This window comes from Callospermophilus lateralis, chromosome 5 (genome assembly GCF_048772815.1).
Source record: "Callospermophilus lateralis isolate mCalLat2 chromosome 5, mCalLat2.hap1, whole genome shotgun sequence".
NCBI lineage: Eukaryota > Metazoa > Chordata > Mammalia > Rodentia > Sciuridae > Callospermophilus > Callospermophilus lateralis.
The window spans coordinates 59,002,674-59,027,038 of record NC_135309.1 but is presented as its reverse complement, the minus strand read 5'-3'; the positions used below and the strand labels follow the sequence as shown (position 1 = coordinate 59,027,038).

Sequence of the window (24,365 nt, the reverse complement as noted above, 5' to 3'; positions counted from 1 at the left end):
ATGGACTTTGACCACTTAGGCAATTCCTTTCCCTTTAAACTTTCAAGTTGCCCCCTTTCAGATTCCTTTTGCCACTGTTAACTAGAACGACAAGGTGGGCTTTTTTTTTTTTTTTTTTTTTTGGGTCTCTTTCTATGGGGAGAATGAGAGAGTTTAGTGGGGAATTCAATTTTAGTTAAGAAACAAAGATCTGCCAGACCTCGGGAGTTCTCAGACTCTGGAGTTTGAGAACCAGAACTGCTGTATCCTTCCATGTCTTGACTTCTCTGTCGAACCACTCCATCCACATCTGAGAATTCATCATTGAAATCCTGAGGGAGACAATGAAAGGAAGAGAGGCCAATTTTTTCTCATTAAACAGGCAGGCTTTTGTAACTTGTGGCCATCTCCATTAGGCCTGACCCATAAAATACGGAAAAGAAGGAAGGATTACCCCACACCACTGGGATTTTCCTAAGAGATCAGAGTATCTGGTTACTGAAACTGAGATTCTTCTGGGCAGTTAGCATTCTGTCCACAACAGTGGCCAACTTGTTTGAGGCAAATGTCTAAGGAAAAAAAAAAAAAAAAAAAGCAGGAATGCTAATGATTTGGAAAGCTTCCAGTGTAAAACTGAAGAATTCTCATTAGCACTTTGTAATGAGAAAAAACTGAGTGCTATAGACATACAGAGGAGAAAAGAGTGGATAGAAAGCTCTAAATCCAAGTTTGAATATGCAGACAGAGAGGTATTACTAAATTATAGTTTTTTAAAAGATGTTAAAAACAGAAGGAAAAATGACTTTAGAAAGTAAACCATAAAATGAAAGTTTCAGCTTTTTTCCTTCCCTCAACTAGATCAAAATAAGGTCAGTAATGTAAAATTTAAATTATAGGGAGATGATAGAGGAGCAAGGGAAAGGCAGAGATGTTTCAGTTTGCATTCCTTGGACTCCTCCAAAGTACTTGGAACTACAGAGATAAGTGGGATCATTAAAATGTCCCAGCAGAGGTATAATTAGGCTGAGCTTTTAACATTTTAGTTAGCTGCCAGATGAAGAAGAGACTCCTCTTGCAAGCAAATCACCAACCTTTTGCCTTGAATTTGCCTCTTTTGGTCATCTCAACATTCATTTGTATTTTACACAAGAATTTATAGGGGAACGAAAACTGAAAAAATGAATCTCTTCAAGTTCATCATGATCTATTGAATGCCTATAGTGTTATCAGGCTGTATGCAAAGCTCCTCACATACATGATTGCATTTACTGCTCCTAACCACATGGTGATATGGGCATTTTAGTGGATGAGAAGACTGAGCAGTGTCGGAGCTTGCCTGATGACATCACATGATGGGTGGAGCCCGGATCTGAAGCCAGGCTTGCTGGATTTCAAATCACATCTAATTGTGTTTTGCACTGCTTCCCATTACTTTTTGTAAAAGATAGATCCTTAAAAAATTGAGATAAAATTCACACAACATAATTTAAAATATGCAATTCAGTGGTTCTTAGAATATTCACAAGGTTGTGCGACCATCACCACTATCTTATTCCAGAATAGTCCTCCCCAAAGAAAGCCCATACCCACCAGCAGTCACTACCAATTTCTCTCTCCTCCCACTCCCTGTTAACCACTGACTTAATTTCTGTGCCTATGGTCTGCCTGTTTGACACATTTCAGAGGCAGAGGGTCCCTGACTCACAAGTTTTTGACTTTGTGACAATGTGAAAGCAATTCACATTCAGTAGAAACTATATGCCAAATTTTGAATTTTGATCTTTCTCTAGCCTAGTAATATACTCTATAATAATCTCTTGTGAAGCTGGATAGTTGCAGAGAGCAGAAGCTCTGGGTCAGCCAAGTGACCATAAGGGAAAACAATGGATACTTTGTGGTGTACTCCACTGGTAAGCCCTGACTTTCAATGAGCTAGGCATAGTGAATGAATTTTTGACTTATGATATTTTCAATATATGATGGGTTTCTAGGGATGGAATCCCATCATAAGTTGAGGAACATCTGTAACTGTAATCATACAATACATGACCTTGTGTGTCTGACTTCTTTGAGCATTATGTTTTCACTTGCCACCCATTTGGTTGCACATATCAGCACTTCATTTCTTTGTTATGGCTGAATAATATTCTACTGTATGTATACACCACATTTAAAAAATATACTAGTTAGCTGAAGGACATTAGGGGTGTCTTCCTACTTTTTGTCTGCATGAATAATACTGCTATAAACACTCGTGTGATAGTTTTTATATGAACATTCTACTACTCCTTAAGAAAAAATTCTACTACTCCTTAAAAAAATTCTGTACAGGAAGATTTGTAGGAGGTATTGAAACTATGGAATCATACTGCTTCACTAAATGCAAATATATAAGAATAACAGATTTGGGAATAATTACTTGTACAGCACTGTACTCTTTGGGGAAACATTATATTCCATTAGAGGTACAAACCTTGTACAAAAGGGAGTTATTTCCCACTAGAGATTTACCCTACAGTCAACAAATTCTAAAGGAACCAAATAATGTCTACCCGTTACTTGAGCATTATAGTTGTCTTTCAACCATTTCTGAGTTTGCCTCATGTTCTTTTCTAAGCTGTCAAGCCTATGAAGACAAGAATTAGCTTTCTCTCCACATGTCTGAGGCAGGAAAACAAGGCTACTTAGCAAAAGGGATGCCCATTCTCACCTCCCAATGAGAGAGAAGCCCTGAATTAATTCTGATTTTTCCAGTTTTCTTATAATATATACTGGTATGGTGCTTTGAATATAGAATACATCTGTATTCTGACTTATGCCCTGCTTCAAATAGATTTGCAAATCCCTTTAAAACCATGCTAATGGTATATATAGCTCAGTCATAGAGCACTTGTCCCCCTCCATGCCCCCCCACCCCAAAAAAAAGAAAAAGAAAAAAACAAACAAGCAAACAAAGCCAGTCCTTGTGTATTTCTGTGGTGACCAGAAACTCACTAAGACAGCTTATTATCATGTTTCTTTTGTCTTATAGAACTCTTCAATTACTAGAAAAAAGTTATGGTTTCCAGTGTGTCCCTCTTCTTCCAGAGACAGAGAGAGATGTGTCTCGCTGCTTCAGCTCTGCCTCAAACTCTGAGGTCCTAAGCTCCTCCCACACCCTGGCCATGGTGTACGCACACAGTAATCATGGAACACACTCCCTTTCTTTTGCATGAAGATAGTTATGTAGGCAACTTACCAGGGGCAGAGATGAAGGACGGTCTGCTTGAAAAAAATTTTCACCAGAAGACTGAATCGGGCTGCTACCAACACTTACATTCTGAAATTATTGGAAGAAAATGAAAATCCAGATCAATTACAGGCAACCAGAGGCAAGAGGGAAGAAAGGCAGCTATAGAAACTCAGGATGGTCATACTTACTTCCAAGTGCCCACACACAGATTTTAGCAGTTTGTAAGTGGAATCTCTGGAGAGTAAGGAGACAAATATGTACTGAAAAACAAAAAGGAATAATTATTAACAGAGACTCCATTATGAGAAGCATGAGTTCAGAATTCAAATAAGCAGCTGTATATATTTGTTTTCAAATGACACAAACCATCGGCCTTACCCAAACATTCAAATTTTACTTCATTAAAATAAGTAATAAAGCAAGTATAAGGAATAAAGCAAGTATTACCTCCCCCATAGCAATAAAACTTCTAGACTCAATTTAAGAATAATAAAGAAATGTAGGGCTCCAAAATTCCAACATAGGTGCCTCCCAAAAGCTCAGAGAGCAAAGGGCCTAGACATTAAGAAAAGACCAGTGGTATCTGCTAGATCCTCTTTAAAGTCTCTCCCACTCCACTTTTGTTTTTGTGTTTAAAGGTATTTAACAATTCCCCTGGGTCCACTTTCTCTGCCCTGACCTAGATTTCCTCTGAAAACTTCCCAGCAACTCTAATAGGCCAGTTCTTTTTCACACCATTTCCAGATTCTTCCCTGTACAAATATGGAGATTTTTCTAGTGGTTGCTTATAAGTGAGTTATGGGAAAAGAGTAAAATCAGAGCCAGGCAAATAAGCTGGAGATAAATGACATAAGGAAAGTTATTACCATAAATGGGATATATTCACAAAATATAAAAACTCACTTTTTCTCCATCTATCTGAGCCACTGAATCTTTTCAGATCCCCTTTGTATGACTTTGTGATGATCCCTCTCTTTCACCAAGAAAACTTGATGTCATTTCCAAGTAAGTATTTATTATATTCCAAAGTAGTTAACACTGTGGGTTCTGGCATTAGATTCCGTTGTAAATTTTGGCTTTGATATTTACCAAGTGGGTGATTTTGGGGAAAGTTGCTCAAGCATTCTTCCCTCATAGGTTGGTAGCGTGGAATAAATGAGAAAATACAAAGAAAGCATTTGATGTGTGAGGGATACTAATGCCAGTTAGCTGTTAGTATTTTTTAAAATCTCAAAATAGATATATTAACTTATTTTCTAGCTCATCAGAATTGCCTCTTTTTATCTTTCCATAAGTTATCTAGAATGATGAGAAGTGGAATATAGCTATGTGTTTTCATAAATATGGTAGGTAAGAGATTAAAAAAGAATTTCAAGTAAAAAACAAGTAACCGAACTTCTCCATTTCCTCTCTCCTGTCAAGCTGAAATAAATACCATTCTCTCTTTCCCTCCTCCACCCCCTCTCTTTGTGGTGCTGCTGTTGAACCCAGGGCTTCAGGCAAGCTCTCTACCACTGAGTGATCCCTAGCCCATGAATTATTACCACCTTGAATGGGAATATTTCTGGTTGCACATGTCTGGGACAGCCCAGGAATCAACAGTAGCTCTAGAATATCTTGATAGAAGAGAGGTTGTCCAAGCTCTTGGTAGCAAAAAGGGGTGGGAACTGATCCCAAAGCTATAATTGTGGAGCAGGTACAGGTTTCATGCATTTGGGATGACTCTGGGGAGTCCCCTAACTGGAGTTATGAGAAGGCTGGCCAACCCCCTCCTAGAGACTCCTCAGTGTCACCTGCCTCCCCTATCAGCAAAGCTGCTGTCATTATTTTTTCTAGTAATATTAAAGAAATTGAATATTTCAGTTTTGTCTGATTGAACAATTGTTAAGAAAAGGGAAGTTGGGAAAGAATTTAACTTTTTTGACCTTGGTCAAGCAAGTATAGTTAAGTCAGTAGGAAATTCAAAATTGGGAACAATTACATTAGAATAAATCATTTTGTGGGGGGAAATATAACATAATTTCCCTAGGCTATAATTTTTAAAATTAGTCTTATAGAAAATCTCCAGCTTCACTGTAGGAGATGATGATATTTACGGTCCCAGGTCTCTGTCCTTGGCAAGAAGCCTGGAAGGCAACAGAGCCCAGAGCGGGAGGATAAAGCAAAAGTGCTCTGCAGGAGTACTCACCTTGTCTGTGACTGTTGCTATAATCAGGGCATTTGGCACCAGAAGAGCAGTTTTGGTTTTCTTTATTAGGGTTACTGAGAATGCCGGAATAGAGATCTGAAACAGATTCAGGAAGTTAGCACTGATTTAGACTTCACACAAGAGCACTTCAAATCTACACATTAAAGGAAAAATGGGGAGAAAAGATAAACAAGGAAATCAACATCAGCATCAAGTTCCCTAGACTTCATGAAGAAAAGTGAATCTTCTCAGCAATTTAGTGAGATCCTCAGCAACTTAGTGAGACCTGGTCTCATTAAATTTGAGAGACTTAAATATTCAAGTTAGTAAAGCATTCCTGGGTTCAATCCCCCTGTACCAAAAGAAAAATAAAAGTGAATCTTAAAGAGTGGTCTGAGTCAGGCATGGTGGCATACACCTGTAATCCCAGTGGCTCTGGAGGCTGAAGCAGGAGGATCTCGAGTTCAAGGCCAGCCTCAGCAATGGTGAGGCACTAAGTAACTCAGTGAGACCCTTGTCTCTAAATAAAATACACAATAGAGCCAGAGACGTGGCTCAGTGGTTGAGTGCCCCTGAGTTCAATTCCAGTTAACCCCTCCCCCAACCAAAAAGAGAGTAGTATGAATGGTGCCACCTGAGCTCTTCAAATTATCTGGACCAACAATTCTACTGAAGGTCTTATAGGGAAACTTTTCTCTTTAGACATGGGGAATAGAATATAAAAATTACATTCATTTTCATTTATTAGAGCCCAAGAAGTTTCAAGATGTGGTCACCCGCTTTGGGTTAACTTCCACATGCCCCACTCCCCTCTGTGCAGGGCATGTGTGGGTGGGGACAAAATTTAAGAGTGCTGAGGCAGTAGAGAAGTCACTGCAGAGTCTGGGACCTGCATTCAGTTCTGTTACTATCTGCATGACTCGCTCAGTCTTACAAACTTTCCACTCTGGGCCTGTTTCCTGATCCATGCATTGGAGACAGTCTTGTCTATAGAATTTTCTATGAATTAAAGGTGAAATATAATACGGAAATACATGGAAAAAGTCCAGTGTCAGATAAAAATTTCCATCCATTTCCTCATTTGTCTCATGAAATCAGGATTTTTTTTTATTAGAACCAAAAAATAAATTTATTAGAACCCCAAATTCCAAAAATAAACATACATTGGTGAAATATAAGTTCATCTCTGGTTCTAATAAAAATGACAAAACTGTAGAAGCTGTCATTATTAACACCTATTTACCTGATGGGAATGTCATTTAATTATGATAAGACTATAAAGTTGGTATCTTATAAGATAATGAAATTTGTTTAGAGAGGCACATGACTTGCTTGAGGTCCTACATAAAGAAGGTTACAAAAGTGAAATTTGAACTGAATTGATCCAAAATGTGGGTTCTTTTCAATACATTGTGCTATAAGAATGTACGAGATGATGCAAAGAACACTAGGCACTCCTGATACCTTGTTATATCCTTCCAACCACATTTGGTTTCAAAGAAGAATAGATCATATCACTTTGATCCCTGAATAATAGAGTCACACAGGCATGGTTAAAAGAAAATGATGTCACTCCCTCCATAGGTCTGTGTGCTTGCCTGAACATACATGTGTTTTGTTAAAATGCTCCATTTATTCCAAAAGAGATCAACAAGGTTGACAGGAAAGAGGAGGCCTTGCGTTAGTACTACCAGCTTGAGAAAGGAAAACGAACTTTTAATTTTGAATCTTTGCATTCACATTTGGGTTTATGAGATGCGCTGACTTATTGCCCTGCCAAGTTCCAGACAGGAAGACTAAGGAGGAATGAGGAACTAATCCAAATTAGGTATTTTCTCAAAGCTATTTTGCCAAAGAACTCTACCCACAAAAATTTTTAAGAATAGGAGGTAATTCTGCAGTTGTAAATTGGGAAACTTTTGGGAAAACTGAATTTGAAGACCTATGAAGATTAATGATGATATCAAAATGAGTCCAATTTGGTTTTTGAGCAGCAGTGCAAACACACAGTGACAAGGGACTATAAATTTAGATTTTTCTAAGGCACCGAACACCCTTAAGGAGTTTTTAATCATGAGTGCAAAATTACAACTTCACAGCATTTGTGAAATGAAGCTGAAATTACTTTTCAGTGAGACTAGATGGAACTCGATACATGCATGTTAATTTTACTAGTGTCTGAAATAGAGACCGGCCGACGACAAGGTTCTGATTAAATTAAGGCTAACTTTATTAACATTTTTCCACGGCAGGGTGCTTAGAAAGTTCCCCTTCCGAGAGCAAATTATCTGGGTGTCTTCAGTTCATATTGGAACATGCTGGACTTTGATTGACAGTGAGGAAATTCTGTAACATCTCGGAAGCCCAGATCTCTTTTGATACTCTTCAGAGAGAAAGAAGCATATGACTCATTATTATGTTTCTTATTCCCACCCCCTGCTAACTTTCAGTCTTCTGCCTTTGTAAGTTAGACAGAGCATATGCAAAAACAATCCCCAAGAGTCTGCATCTTCAAACACCCAGGGTTTTACCTTCTTTTTATCATTTCTCTGTTAGGTAGAAGTAGGGTTTTTAAAGCTATTGCAGAATAGTATTAGCTTGAAACTGCATTTACTACCTTTATTCTTCCATCTCTTACTGAGGACTGTCTTGGTCCACGAATATCTTTAACCCTTGCTTCTCTGCTCAGAGATGTTGGCTCTCCCTGAACTTCTGAGAACTACCTTTACCACACTGATTGGTACTATATAATCTCCTTCCCAAATCCATGGACGAGTTCTCATAATCCAGAAATCTAGACCGTATGGTGAGATACTGCTTAATATTGTTTTGTGTTATATTGATTCAGATAATACCTCAAACCAAAATTTGCTTATTTAAATGTCTCTCTACAAAATAAAGAAGGAAGGGGCTGGGAATATGGCTCAAGTGGTAGTGTGCTCACCTAGCATGTGTGAGGCACTGGGTTCGATTCTCAGCAGCACCACATAAAAAATAAAAGATATTGTGTCCACCTAAAACTAAAAAATAAATATTTAAAAAAATAAAGAAAGAATACAAAAAGAACATGTTTTACCTGAAGAGTAGTATGCTTGTCTATACCTAATGCCAAAAAAAGAGTTTCCATTGTATTTGTTGAGTGGTCTCTATACACGTGCCAGAGGCTTTCAGGAAAATATTTTTAAAGAAGCAAATCAACTCAAATAAAAAAGTTTATCATCAGCCTACTTCCTGGGTATAGAGACTGCTTATTCATCATCATGAATCAGAATGACTGAAAACTCACTGTCATGCAACCCAGGAAGATGTTTTTCTTGACTTCTCACTCTGGTGGCCTGAGTGAACTGTGAGGTAACACCATGCTCGAAGGCAAGGATGTCATCAGGAGGGGATTATCTTTTCTCTTCCTACACTGCAGGTTTAGAAGGCGGTGCCGTGGGCAAACTGCCAATTTCCTCAGGTTATTCTCATTTATGCTCAAGTGTCACGCACCTCTGCTCCCTGCATCTGGGTGTAAAGAGAATGAAAAGGCTCAGTATCAGAGAGTCCTTGGGGAAGTGGGTATGAGACTCCTCCAGAGGAGGCCTAAGTGCTGCCCTTGCTGCTGAGGATGTGCTTCAGGTGCAGGTCCCCTCTTTGTTGGTCTGAAGATGGTGTGAAGTTCGACATTTCTTACACGGAGGGTTTTGGTTTTAATGAATGCCTGTGAAAGAAATCGTATCACCTTCCCGTATGAAACACTCTTGGAGTGTTTCTGGCGACATTTGGGCAAAGGGTATCTAGGGGAGAGGGACATTGTGCTTGTACAAGGAAACGAGTGAGCAGGCTGAAGTCAGTCCTTGACTCTGTTTGTCTCTTGAGTTATTCTTCCCCTCAGTTATCTTAAATTCCAGGTCTGAGAGATAACATCTTATGATGGATATTGAAACTGCCCTTTCTGCCCCCAGCCATGATTTTGTCGGTGCCGACAAGACCAGACCAGCCCAGGACAAAGATCAACTCGACCAGGACCTGAGCAAGATCATGGCCACTGTAACCCCCTTGCCTCTGGCCTCTGCTCCTTCCTGGTAGAACCACAGTGCTACTGCTGAGGCGCTGGAGATAGCACTCTGACCTGTCTTCCCAGAACGACCACACTGAGAATAGATTCCCCAATCGCTTTTGCTATTGTTCTTTTTTTTGGGTGGCTGGGAGTGGGCCTGGTCTGCTGGGATTACCCAGGGGCCAGGACTACAGTTAACAATGGTATTTAGGCAAAGAGGGAAGCTAACGTCCTCTGGGGGCATTGAAAACCTGTAGTCTTTGAAACCATAGCAAAAGAAACTTGGTATGAAGGCATAATCATGATATATTTACAAACAGAGTTAAGTTAAAAAAACAATTTATATGTGCGATATATAAAAATGCAGGATTAGCTTTCTTTTCTAAATATCATACCAACCTTAGTGTCTTTTCCAAAGACCTTGGAATGAAAACAAATCCAGTTTTCTGATACGAAGAGCTTTCCTTGGTATAGTATTTCTTTCTGTAGAGCGCAGGTAAAGCCTGGGAGAATACAGACAGGTATAACAGCACCATTTAGGATCCCACTAGAATATCATTTTCATTATTTCCATTTAAAATAAAAGTTGTGTATCTATTCAAGAATGGGCAGAGATAATACACTCATGCTCCAAAATTCTATCACCTCTTTCTCAGTCATCTTTAGCGGAATAAAAGCTGCGGTGACTGGATTTTATTTTTTAATTCAAAGTCTTACAGATTCTAGAATAAGAATCAAAATGGGACGCAAGTTAACCATCATACCCGAGAAACCGAGACTGGTGTTTCAAAAGCCTCCTGTTTAGGAAGGTGTGTCACCCGTGAGAAGGTGTGTCACCCGTGTGCCAACTGTGGCACGCCTGGTCCTCCCTTCCCAGGGATCCTCACTAATGACTCACTAAAGAAATAGCTGGTCACTTCAGGGAGAGCATGTGACTTTGCCCTCTGCCTGGAGATCATTGCAGGAATCTAGCACCTTGCCTTCACATATGCACACCAAGAGAGGCTAGGAGTGAACCTTGGGGCCCAGTGTGATGGGCCACACACATCACCAGCATTCTGGGAATCTGCATAGCACAGATATTAGCATATATGTCTACTTTGACCTGTGTGTCCTTTTAACTTTCTTGTAGCCTCTCTTGCCCCAGGCTTGTTATATTAAAAAAAAAAAAAAAAAAAAAATCTCAGGATGATTCAATCAGCTGTATTTCAGCAATAAATACAAAAGGCAGGAAATCATTCTGGAACTATGCTGGATGAGTCCATAACTCATGAAGAGATTCAGCTTCTCATTCTACTCTCTTACCTTGCAAGGCACTAGGGGAAAGGTGACTGTGGCTGGCATTATTGCTCCTCCCTGACCTGCTGCCTTCAGAAACCTATTCCCCACACTGACTCGGTTCCCCAAATAAGTAGCAGCTTCTCACATATGTAGCTTAGAAGTTAAAACAGGTCCAAACTTACTTTGCCTCAGTGGTTCCTCAGTTGGGACATCAAGAAACAACTTGTGAAAGTGCATGTTCGCCTTGTACTGCAGAGAGGAAAACACAGGCCTCACTGTACAAATCCTAACTCCAGTTTAGATTAAATAACACATTTTCCCTCCCTTAATGCTATCTTTAGGAATTTACCCTCTCTGATCTTATAAATCTCCAACCCAGCCCTTCAGTTGGAGCACAAAGGTTTATTCTAACAGGATTAATGCCTCGCTGGGTGGACACCACATGCAGCAGGTGGTCAGCTGAAGTATCAGGCAGGACAAGGATGTTCCTGATAAGGAATGAGATGAACTCTAAAGAACCTCACTAGAGAAGGTACTGGCTACCAGGGCACTAAAGATACGAGTACCTCATAAGACCCCAAAGGGTAGAGCTTTGTACTCAAATAAACCTGGACTACAGTCCGTGGTGTGGGATCACAGCCCAGTCAATTCACTTCCCTGGGTCTTGGTTTTCTCTTCTGTGCCAGAGGCCAAAGCATCAGAGAGATGTCACCAGGCTTACAAGGGTGGCACACTGTCTGCTTTCCTTCTTTTCCTCCCTTCCTTCCCCTCTTCCCTCCCTCCCTTTCTTCCTTTCTTCCTTCCTTCCTTCCTTCCTATACCAGGGATGGAACCCAGGGGCGCTTAACCATTGAACCACATCCCCAGCCCATTTTTAATTTTTTATTTTGAGACAGAGTCTTGCTGAATTACTTAGAGCCTTGCTAAGTTGCTGAGGCTGGCTTTGAACTTGAGATCCTCCTGCCTCAGCCTCCTGAGCTGCTGAGATTACATGCCTGTGCCACTGTGCCTGGCTGACAAGTGGGATTTCACACAAAAGAATTAACTCTCCAGGGCAGTAGAAGGCCCAAGAGTTGGAAATGCTGCACATTTCTTCATCTTCACCATGTGCAGCTTGCAACTTGCTTTCACAAACCTCATCCTCAAAATAACCCTAGGAACTCGGTGTCCCTATTCCAGGGCTTAGGACCTCTCCTCAGGAATACCGGGAGCTTTAAGCCATACCAAAAAGAAGTAGGCAGTGTGCTACCCTTATAAGCCTGGTGACATCTCTCTGAGCTAGGTCCTCCCTCTGCAGGATCACCTGCTGCATAGGATGCTTCTGAAGAAAAAGTCTGATTAGGAGAACTGAGACGGGCAAGTAGGCCCCTGATGATGTAGTCCCCAAACCAGGGGGGCTCAACGGCAGGACCGGACCTCTTGTTGCTGTACAGGAAAGCTGTAGACCAGGTCGCCACAATGACAGGTGGCCCCTGCAAGCCAGCTATTTTATAGATAGACACCTTACAAAAAGTCCATTTCCTTGTGCTGCTTCTTAGGAGGGCACTTTGCACTGAGAAAGATACCCTGATGAAAGCTAGGTGTTCGATGGGAGCTTCAGTAGGATTTTGTGTTTAATGGCTACAGGGAGCACTGTTCACACATTTGATTTAAAACATCCTAGGCCCTGGAGTCTTCAAAAGCATCAGTGTAGAGGCAGGAGGATCTCCAGTTCAAAGCCAGCCTCAGCAATCTAGTGAGGCCCCGAGCAACTTGGCAAGACCATGTCTCTAAATAAAATACAAAAATGCACTGGGAATGTGGCTCAGTGCTTAAGTGCCCCTGGGTTCAACCCCTGGCACCCCCTCTACCCCAAAATGTCAGTTTAATGAAGAGTCAAAAAAAAAAAAAAAAAAAAAAGGTAGTGGAACAACACATATAGTACCTGACTCTCGATTGGATCTGGGTAGGGAAAAAAAAATCCCAAACACCTTTACTTTATAAAGGACATTCCTTACTAGGGCAGTTATGGAAATACAAACTGAATTTTGGTACTTCATTAAATTTCATGGGTGTGCTGTTTGTTTTAATTTTTAGGAAATACATATTTAAGCATTTGGGGTGATATGTCAAAAACCCCCTCTCAAGCCCCCAAATGACAAGAAGACCGGCCTAGAAGTGGAGCTCAAGGGTGGAGCATTTTCTTAGTGTGTGGGAGGCTCTGAGATCAACTCCCCACACCCAAAACAACAACAAAAAATACCAACCCCAAACTCCTGGCCCAAGTAAACACGTCATACTCAGTGACACAGAACTGGGCTTTGTTACCTATCGGGGTGTATCTGAGAGCAGAACTGAAATTACTTCTGCAGAGTCATGACCTTCTTCATAGGCCTTTCTTCTCTGGTGCCTTTTCTGTGATTTTAATTGTGATGTCACATCGTCCCCTGTCCTGCTAACTATTAGACAAGCACTGTGTTAGTATATGCTCTCTAGGTACTTGTCAGAGTTAGGGGACACAGCACAGCATCCGCTACCTCTCAGTATGTGTTGAAAGGTCAGGTGTGGAATCTAATATTGATGAGAAATTGACCAGAGGAAGAGCCATTGTCTGTCCTTCCACACTCTCTGAACTCCTGTGCTTATGTCAGTCATGCAGGAAGTTGCCTGCTCAGGTTATTTTATTTTATTTGTTGTTTTTGGATACACATGATAGTAGAATGTATTTTGACATATTATACATATGTGGAGTATAACTTATTCTAATTAGGATCCTATTCTTCTGGTTGTACATGATGTGGAGTTACCTGGTCATGTATTCAAATACAAAGATCGGAAAGTTATGTCCGATTAATTCTACTGCCCTTCCTATTTCCTCTTACCCCTCCTTTCCCCTGCCTCCCCTTTGTCTAATCCAATGGACTTCTTCTACTCTTCCCCTTCCCACCCTCCCTTCTTGTGGGTTGGCATCCACATATCAGAGAAAACATTCAACCTTTGTTTTTTGGAGACTGCCTTATTTCACTTAGCATGAAAGTCTCCAGTTCCATCCATTACTGGCAAATGTTAAAATTTCATTCTTCTTTATGGCTAAGTAATATTCCATTGTGTATATATACTACATTTTCTTTATCCGTTCATGTGTTGAAGGACACCTGCGTTGGTTCTATAGCTTGGCTATTGTGAATTGAGCTGCTACCATGCTCAGGTTCTTTCCCTCCCTCGGCCCTAATGGTTCTGTCATCCACTTACTCCATTCCCCTATTACCTGGCTGGAAGAGGAAGACTTTTTTCTTTCAGTCTTAGGGTCATTTTTGCTTTCTGTTTTATAGTCGTTCTTATCACCTACTAAAGAAGTACCATCACAATTGGATTTTGACCTGGGGAAATAAAATCCAGGAGATTATAAGATGAATTGTTTTATCCACTCATTATTTATTATAATAAATCTTGATTATTATACTATGTCACGCGAAAACCTGATGTTTATTTGTGTCTTCTAGCTATCAGCAATCATTCCTGATACTCTAGGGCATTTACACAGCATGAGTCTCAAGTGAGTGGGGGATTAGAGCAGGCTATCAGCACAAACTGCAGAAATGATAACTTATTTATAAAAGGAGAAATGACAGTTGCGATGTGAAAGTAACCACATCATTTCAAAAGTATTTTCGTCAGTATAAAGAGGAATATTTGAAGAAAATTACCAAATAAAATTACAGCTATAATTCAATCAAAGAATATTTCTGTCTCAGAACCCATTAATATTTAACAAGTATTAATTGAGGGAGGCATTGTGCTAAATGCCTTGGGCACACAAGGCAGTCTTTATGTTTAGGGAGCCTGTGTGCACACGCAGCAGACACGGCTTTAAAAAGGCAGGACTTGATTCAGCAAGACGTATCAGAGGAGTTGGGAGAAGGTACAGAGACAGTAGGTCTAACAAGAGGCAAGGGAAGAGGAGATCAACAGAACAACGTGGGCTTAATGAGTGGGGCCTAACAGGATGAGCAAGAACTGGGTATGAGGAAAAGAGAAACAAAACATCTCAGATGGGGGAAAATCGTAAAAGTGAAATCAGTTACAAAAAAACCAAAAACAATGTTTAGATCTGGGTCAAGTCTTCTTAGGTCCTGTCTTGTTCAGGGCAGAGGTCAGAGCTCCAGAACTTCTTTCTAAAGTGATTCTAGTTCTGGCTCTCCATTTTAGCAGATGTGGAATCTGAACATATATTCAATCCTACAGCTAAAAACAGTCCAAGTGAAATGCATATATGATTTCCAGAGGTAATATATGAACAAGTCTTATGATTGCATAATTGCCTGCTTATCTCTTGGGAGGAAATGATATACAAGAAATCCATGATTTTACATTATTATTCCTTAATATGAGGGCCTGTTCATATTTGCTTCAAAGTAGATTCAGGAAGAATATCAAATAATTTGGATGCCACAGAGGGGCAGAAATGACTGACATTAGACATGACACTAGGCTCTGATTTGCTTAGTTGTGAAAACACAGGCCATAGATGTCCTCGGCTCCTTCCAGCCCCAACAGTTCATGATCCCACCACGCTCACAGCACAGGTTAAGTGCTGCTTAGCAACTCAAGGTAAGTGATTGGGTTTCAGCTACAGGCCATTGAACCTATTTATACATATAAATTTCCGGAGAATTCTAGATCACATTTTGGAAACTGTGAGTAAATGTCTGTCCTCGAAAAGAAAATTATTCTTACAAATGTCAAATTACCAGTTATTCACACTCCTTTCTGATTTCAGTGTCATCACCTCTTCTGATTCAAATGAGTACCAACAGCATTGCCAAGGACATGGCCAGGTCTTCTGAAGACCCACAGGCCGCATGTAGGCAGCAATGACAAGGTGAGCAGGTGACTCTACCTTGGGTAATTTCAAGCCACAGGGGGCTGTCTGTGCAGGGCTGACCTCTCGGGGGTGGAAAGCTTCTTTACTCTTGGGTTTTTTCAACTGTGCCATTCTCAATGAGCAAAGCCCCATGCAAAATTAAAGTGTGCAGCCCCTGCACAAAAATGATTAAGGATTTCCCGACAGTGCACACAGAGCATTCGCCCCTGTGCCATAGCCCAGGCCATGAGGCCACACAGTTTCCAGCGTGTCCTCCCTGATGCAATGTGCTGTTCTCATCTGAAGCCTGAGGAAGTTGGAGTAAAACCAATAATGTCTGCAAGGTGACTGTTGGAGCCAGCTGACGCTGCTGAAAATTACATGAAACAATAACGTATTTTGTGCCCTTACGGAGAGACTCACTTGGTGAGTGAGGCAGGATGTTCTTACAAAAACTACTGTAAAAGGGATGGAGAAAAGTGAGATGCCACAAGACAGGCATGCAGAAAAGATGGAGAAATAATTGGAAATCAGAGTCTGAAAAGAGAAATCTGGAAGCAGAGTTAAAACTTACGCTTGGTCCTGAATGAAGAATAGATTTGGAGAGAAGATATGGGCTGGGAGCCAGGAAAGAAGTGAAAAGAAGCAGTTAGTTAATTATCTGTTAGTAGGCGCCAAAAGAGAAAGAAGTTCTAATCATGGGCAGGGAGAGTGATTGCTCCTCAGCTGAGATTAAAAAAAAAACACACTGGGGGCCAGAGATGTGACTCAGTGGTCGTGCACTTGCTTAGCATGTGCAAGGGCCTGGGCTCAATCCATGTATTTCAAAAACCAAACCAAACCAAAAAAATTGCACATTTACCTATCATTGACCATTGGCTTAGTTACTCTCTTTAAAGGGCTCAAAAGCAGCTTTAAGTCCCTTCTTGGTAGTTGGTGTCTGATGGAAACCACAACTATATACTTCAAAGTCTCCCTTCCCCGCTAACTTCCCTCACAGCCCAGTCACAGACACAGGTGGCCTGGTGGATCACGGGGATGGGTTCTCCTCTGCTCTTTTCCATGGCTCCCAGGAAAGTGAGAAGCCAGGCCCAGAGGCTGAGCAGATGCTGCAACTGGCCAGCCTTGCCAGGTGCTTCATAAATCTGTGCTTGGGGGCTGTGGCTGTGGCTCAGCGGTAGTGCACCTGCCTGGCACAGGTGAGGCACTGGGTCCGATTCTCAGCACCACATATAAATAAATAAATAAAATGGAGGCCCATCAACGGCTAAAACAACAAACAAACAAACAAATAAATAGCTCACTGACTGAATGAATGAATCAATAAATCTGTGCTTGGGAGTGGGGCTTCCTGGCTTCATCAGTCTGCCAAATCAGTGCTTTCAGAAAAGGCTACCCGTACTTCAGAAGGCTGGGGCAGGAGGAGAAAAAGAGGCTGCTAGAAAGAGATGAGAGAGGAAGCCAAGTGCCTGTGCCTGGCTGTCAAGGAAAAACACTCTGTTCTTTCCTGGAGGCCTTATTTGCCTACAGTCGGTTCACACTCTTCACACCAACCATAAAACTAGAAACCCCAGTGCTTCCCACAACCCCAAGAACAAAGACTCAAGTGAGGACTCACCGCAGGCAGATGCTTTTCTTCTGGTCTGGGGACTCTGCCTCCACCGAGGGGGTAGGGGACTGGGCTGTTGGACTCCTGCTGGTTTTCTTTTTGTCCTCCACACCATTCTCAGCCTCTGAGCTGGAGAAGAAAGAGAAACGCTTCACCTTAGACATCCAGAGGGAAGTGGAAGGAAAAAAAAACGGTGAAGTAACCTGGAGTTCTGGAGAGCAAATGATCTTGAATCCCCACTGACAGGCTGGTCAACTTGGACAGCTGTGCACTTTCCCAATCTCCATTCTGACCCCTCTGGGCTGGAGCCTCGAGGGCAATAGTTGCAGATCACAGCTACTCCACTTGAAAAGGCCGACTGTGCAAGGACTGCTCAGCTCCCAGGGCTGTGCCTGTGGGCCCTGCACCGCCCAGCTTTGGCCAGCTTAGGCGTGTGCCGGGCAGCAGATCACCTGGAGGATGGGAGGGCCCACTGCGCAAGCGCTGTGGAACCCACAAGGGGTGGCTGCCTGCAGGTGTTGGGAACTCCCACCCACTCTGTTTGTACTTCTCTTATGTCACTTATCACCTTTTGTTGTAGTTATGAAGGTTCCACTTTGGGTTGTTGTTGTTTTAGCCAACCACTTCCCTGAGCAATTTACAGTCTTTGATCTTTACAACCACCCAGGCTGGATAGGATTGATCACCTTCATTTTACAGATGGGATATCTGAAGCTTTCATCAAATATGAACAAGTTTACAAAGGTAGCATCTACCTTGGTTGAAATTCAAACTCAGTTCCGTTCACCTGTAAGGTATTTGTGTACACATTCTCTATTTCAGTCTCTCTCCCCACCCAACCATCCACCCCTCAACCACTTACTCGTCCATTTATCCTCCTTACTAGCTCTTCAGTGTGAGAGCCCCATGGTGAAGTGGAAATCTGATTCATCTTTACACAAACCACAGGGTCAAGGATAGTGACAGTATGTAATCATGGTCAAGTGGTTTGGAAAAACTAGACCTAACCCTGGTAAAAGACAGAGTGGAAGAGAGTAGACAGGAAGGTGAGTCAAGAGAATTTGCACATTGAACCACTAACAAACGGACAATGACCATCATGGTGTACACCACTTGGGTACAATTTCCAACGTGGTAAGCAGGTGAAAAGGAATATTCAGTTTTTTTTTTTTTTTTTTGTGGTGTTGGGGATTGAACCCAGGGCCTTGTGCATGCAAGGCAAGCACTCTACCGACTGAGCTATATCCCCAGACCGAGTAAAGAAATATTGAGGGGAGAAAAGAAGGTGTTATTAAAGGATCAGAACTTCTTTGATGCCAGCAATGAACATGTAAGACATACTTTTGAGGATGTAACAACACTGTGGTAGTTGAGCATAAAGTAAGACATAGTAAATGGCATTGCTATGACAGATTACCTGATTTTAACCCTAATTTACCACCTATTAGATATTTCCACCTGCATATGAACAAGCAGGCAGGAAATGTTATTGGCTGGTTTAAGCTTTGCTGTTGCTTGCTTAGCCCTTGTCATGCATAGAAACATTGTAGTCTATACTAGGAGTCCTATCCTAGAGTCGAAAATCAAGATCCAGTGTATCTGACAAAGATAATCAACCAAGTAATAATTCCTATGAACGATTGATGTTCTCATTCTGTAGTTAGCATTTCTTTTTTTTTTTTTTTCCCTCTAAGTAGACAAATATTAGAGAACAGAGATCCAACCTTTTACTTCTTTGGTTCTTCCAGTACTTAAAGCACTCAAGTATATTAAAAAGGCTTAGTTCTTATTTGCACTGCATTATGTGACAAAGATTACATGGGAGACCTTGAACTCTTATTAGAAAACATTGATTTGGTTTAAAATAAAATAATTAAACTTTTAAATTTTAGTACTAATTTAACTTACGAACTTAGAGTTTTCAAATTGTGAATTGGCCTTGGAGCACACCTTTGCCTCTTCCATTTATCCCCTAAGACACACATATTACTCCTATTCTTTAGGAGCATCAAGCAGAAATCCACTTGAGAAGTACTCTTTAGGTAGGGAGACCAACTGTGTGTGGAACTTCAATAATCCCTCTCAGCATTCATTTAAATATTTACTCAGTTTTATGCGGGGGATAGAACAAGATTTGGAGGCAGAGCCTTTGCTGTTCTGTATAGCCCTTTTGTATAGAAAGAGCCATTCCTGCGAAAAGCCACTCCGAAAAAGGTGTCCCTCTCTTGAGGCCACACCCCTGATACATAGACTGGCAGAGAGAAAGCTCCTCTTATATCCAGCACCAAGATGTAAAGAAAGCCCAGCTCCCTCTGGCTTTGAGCCCCTCCTTGACCTTGCCCTACCTGGTCAGGCACTTCAGTACTGAGTGTCACGTGGTGGTTGTGATTCAGGGATTCTAGCTTAGCGCTGGACGGATTACAACATCTGTGCATCCTATCTGAACAATGTCTTGCAATACAAAACACACAGGCATGTTCAAGTTAAAAGAGTCTATTTCCAGATACCCTCCACCTGGCTCTTCTTTAAACTTGTGCTTGTCTTCAGTGCAGGTTCTGTGCTTGAGGGCCCTACCAGGAAGACATTCTTCTCAAAGCCTCCGTGTAACTCACCTTGCCCCTAAACAATGAATGCCTTGATCTGTTAGCTTTTCACCCACACGTCTTGTTATCCAATGACTATACCAAATTCCTTGCAGGCAGGGAACTTCTGTTTTTTTTTTTCCCATAACACTCAGTTCTGCATTTTGCTCACAGTGGTCATCACATGTTGATTGATGTGGGATTAATTACATATTGACTCAAAGAGAAAGTGAGTTTCATCTATGGGTAAATTCCATTCAGTTTTTTTTTTTTTTTTTTTAAGATGCTTTAGACTCAAACAAGCTAATTCCTAACAGCTGAGATTTTTTTCCCTGCCCCTTACCTTGGAGGTTTTGTCAAACCTAGAATGAAGTTATTGTAGAATCCAAACAGTAGGGACGTGCCTGCGTCTGAGAAGCAGAGTGTGGGAGGGGAAACGGAATGCTTCCCCAAGGACTCTCCGTAACTTTAAAGTTACTCTCCATGAAGCTGAACATTTTTATTTAAATCATGAAAATAAGAAAATCAGGGTTTTAAAGAATATTTTTAGTTGTAGATGGACACAATAACTTTATTTTTTTATGTGGTGCCCAGAATCGAATCCAGTGCCTCACACATGCTAGGCAAGCGCTCCACAACTAAGCCACAATCCCAGGCTGTATTTTGTTTTATTTTTTAACAGAAAAACAAAGCCTTTTAAGCTCCCTTAATCTCCAACTAAGAGACTCAACTAGAAAACAATAAACAAAAAAACCTAATTTTTTTTCTTTCAACAGATATTTATTGAAATGGTCCCTGCTGGTAAGATGCTTGGAGCTTCAGGAGGATAAATGAGCTGACAGTTCTAAGCACCCATAGGAACAGCAGAAGATGGAGGAAACCATCACTTGGTGCTGGCAGGTTATTTCTTCTCCCTTCTCCATTCCAGTTTATGCATCAGCTATGGGTCCTGAAAGCTCTTCAGTAGGAATTTCAGAGCAGTGAGACAGTCATGATTACACCCACCAAGCCCAACTTCACCTACTAGGGGAAAGAATTTTTATTCAGCTAGGACAAGCTGGATTCAATAAAATGGTTACACAATCGAAAAATAAAAACCAGGTTGGACTATCCTTATCAATGGCCCAATATTGGTCACTGCCCAGACCTCAGTAGTCTGATGATGACATAAATTCAGATGTCACAATTTTTCAGAACTAGAAGTTTCACATAGAGTTAACTATCATTCCTCCTGGTTATAGTCTCTGTGAGTTAAAGGTAAACTCGACCCTCTTTTCTCTTGTCACCTCAGTTTCCCGGGCCCTTTGCCCCTCCTGCTGAGAATGTATTCCACTCAGGTATCCTCACATGCAAGGCTAGGTAAATAAGTAGCCACCTGGCAGAAGCTATATTAACCTGCAACTCAGGTGAATAAAAACAAGCATCTCACTGTGGTTTAGTGTTCCTTTCTAATTACAGCAGTAATTCCTGTGTTTGAGTCTACCTTCACGTTAAATTAGTGTTCGCAGAGGCATAAAAAAAAAAAAAATCCCACTAGATTCCTTACGCTAGTACAGGTGGGGGTAGTTTTACATCCACTATCATTAAAAAACAAACAAAAAAACCAACCACCCTCTGGTCATCATTTTTCAAACAACAGTTGTTACCAACAAAGAGGATCTCCACAGGATGGACATGGCCAGGGAAAGCAGAGTGTCGTTGACATGCTGTACTGAAAGCTCAGCTGGGACTGACTCACTAAGACCTGGGGACTCCTCACAGATCCTTCCTTGTTTCTGGTGTGTGCCTGCCTGTGGTGGCTTCATGGCTGAAGCAAAGACTGCAGTACTTGGGAAGCAACTAGTTAACCAGCAGGGACAGAGGAAGTTCCTGGGAACTGCTGGGCAGCAGCTATAGTACAAACACAGACAGACATCTAGGAACCAAAAGAAGGAAGTAGCGTGGGGTGCAGAGGTGCCGAAGCAGGTAGAAGCTGAGCTGAGGACAGTTGGGTGACTCTTCAGCTTTTCTAATGTGGTAAACTTAGAATCTCCCAAGAGAGATTTTTAGGTCAAAATGGCCTTCCATTTGTAACTCTAATACAGTAATGTCTTTGTCTAGACACTTTAAATTAATTTATCTATCTACATATTTATTTCTGAGTAGGTACCATAAGCACCAGTGCAAAATCTGAAAATTACAAATAAGGAAACAAATTTCCCTTCTACCCCTGTTTAGTGGTGGCCTGGTTTCTTTCTGCAAATGTTCCTACTGTTCCTAGAAACTTGTGTTTTCTTCCTGGGACATCTGGGCATATGTGTGTGTGTCTGTTTTAAGTATAAATGACAGCTTTAGTATTCCACACCTTGTTTTGTTTTACTTACTGTATTTCAGTGTTCTTTTCCTTATCAGTATACAATAGATCTTCCTCATTCTTTTTAATGACTGCATAAGAGTTCCATTTTAATGAATGAACTATATTCAATCAGTTCCTTATTGATGGGCATTTAGGTGGATTTTAGTCTTTTGCAAATACAAAGAACATCACAACACGCGACTTTGTATTTTTATTATGTATGTGAATATACCTACGGTATAATTTCCTGAATATGCAACTGCTATGACAAAGGCGTGTGATTTTAAAAATTTTATAGTTATTGCCAAACTGCCCTCAGTAGAGATTCTGTGACTCACATCACAATATATAGCTGTTTTTACACATTTGTGTTAACGAAGTGTTAAACTTAAAAATATGGCGCTGGGGCTGTAGTTCAGTGGCAGAGCACTTGCCTAGCATGTGTGAGGCACTGGGTTCAATCCTCAGCAACACACAAAAAATAAATAAATAAAATAAAGGCATGCTGTTCATCTACAACTATATTAAAAACATGTATTTATTTAAAAAGTACCTAGCAGAGTACCTGATACATAGAATAACAATAATCGTTTTAATAATGACTAGTGTTAAACTTTTTTAACAGGCCTTTACATTTATTTTAAGACAGATTCTCAGTAAATTGCTGAGACTGGCCTCCAACTTGTGATCCTCCTGCTTCAGCTTTCCAAGTTGCTGGATTACAGGTGTGCACCACTGTGCCAGGCTTTCTGATGACTTTTTGATAAAAACATTTAGGAAAAACAATTCTTATTATTACTGCCTTGTGGATTCTTGGCAACACTTTAGAACCATCTTTGTTTTCAAGAGTTGGGGGTCTTACTATGCTGCCCGAGCTGGTCTTGAACTCCTGAGCTCAAGAGATCCTCTTGCCTCTGCCTCCCAGTAGTTGGAATGTTAGGCATGCACCTACAAGTGTGGCTTTTTAAATAAAAAAATATTAAATATTTAGAAGAGTTAAGTGAATTTTCAGGGTCAGTGTGACATTAAAATAAGCCATTAATGACTAACTTTATTTTTTCTTGACAGATACAAGGCAGATAGATAAAAATTTACCTCCCCTCTCTAGGATGTATAAAATGAGGATTTCTAAAAGATGCAATAATTCTGATATAAGAATGATAGGAAACCATCATTAGTAGAGGGATTTCTCCAAATTTCTGAAATATGGGGAACAGAATATAAAGTACAATATTCACTCATGCAGCCACATAGTCTAGAGTATGGGCATCAGTGTGACATAAGAGAACAGAGACCTGTTTGTCAGCAATTCAGAGAGGTGCTATAGGAGGGGTAGGTGAGAAGTTGCTCAAAACATTAGATTTGAAGGTGTACTTGTGAGAAACCTTTGACAGCCCTCTCTCAGTCCCTGTGCTCAGACCCAACTGGTAGGCAGTTAAGAGTTTAGCCCAAGAGTGAAAATATCAGAAGTTTCATTTCTAAAAAATCTTAAAACCTGAGGTACAGAAACCAGGGTACCTAGTACAAGGGAGGGAGCCCCAGGTCACACCCTGACCTTCTATTTTGAATAAGGCAGTCTTTAGACAGAAGCCATCTCCCTGTCCATGGACAACAAAAGTCCAGCATAGATAGTCTAATCCCTTCTTTTCCCCCTAATCCCTTGTTCTTAAATATGAAACAATTAGCAAAGATTGTCAGATCTTTAAGAAAACTTGTGAAAGTCTGAAAGAAAAGGCCAAGATAAACCTTGACAAATAAGACAGTAAAATCCTAAAGAAACTCACTGCAGAAACCAGAAGAAAATAAAAACAAACAAGCATAAAAGAAATTAAAAAAAAAAAAAAAACCCAAACAAATCCCCAAACCTAATTACTATCTTCAGAGAGAAGACAGTCCCCATAAAAAAGAACTTCAGTATCATGGAGCAGAAAGGACCATTTTTCCCCCCAATTCTCCCAGAGTCTAAATCCTTAACATAACCTAACAAGGACTCCAGATCAGGAGGGTGCCCCATCCACTCTCCTAATCTCTCTGACCCTCGCTCACTCAGCCCAGCCACACCCCAAGATATGGGGAGAGATTTCTGCTGGCCTGCTCTCCTCAGAGAGTCACGCGATTTCCCTCCTCTCCTTCAAGTCGTTACTAGAACGTCACCTTCTTCATGAGATCTATATATTAACCAAGGGCTGGGAGACATTCAGAAAGATAAAAGGCAAGAGGGAAAAAGAAGGCACCTGTAAGGCAGGCACATGTATATTAAATGAACATGGGTTC

The 24,365-nt window shown here is 40.9% G+C and overlaps 1 protein-coding gene across 1 annotated transcript in view; it reads right to left on the bottom strand.

Annotated features, from left to right (window-relative positions):
* Nucleotides 1–24,365, bottom strand: part of Gramd2b (GRAM domain containing 2B) — a 67,670-nt gene that overhangs the window by 10,803 nt on the left and 32,502 nt on the right. The window contains exons 2-9 of the mRNA XM_076855900.1: nt 17,184–17,303; nt 13,970–14,081; nt 10,905–10,971; nt 9,841–9,944; nt 5,400–5,495; nt 3,400–3,471; nt 3,218–3,298; nt 200–311 (exon numbers count right to left, since the gene is read on the bottom strand). Of these exons, the coding sequence (XP_076712015.1) occupies nt 200–311; nt 3,218–3,298; nt 3,400–3,471; nt 5,400–5,495; nt 9,841–9,944; nt 10,905–10,971; nt 13,970–14,081; nt 17,184–17,303 (764 nt within the window). The remainder of the gene's footprint in view (nt 1–199; nt 312–3,217; nt 3,299–3,399; nt 3,472–5,399; nt 5,496–9,840; nt 9,945–10,904; nt 10,972–13,969; nt 14,082–17,183; nt 17,304–24,365) is intronic.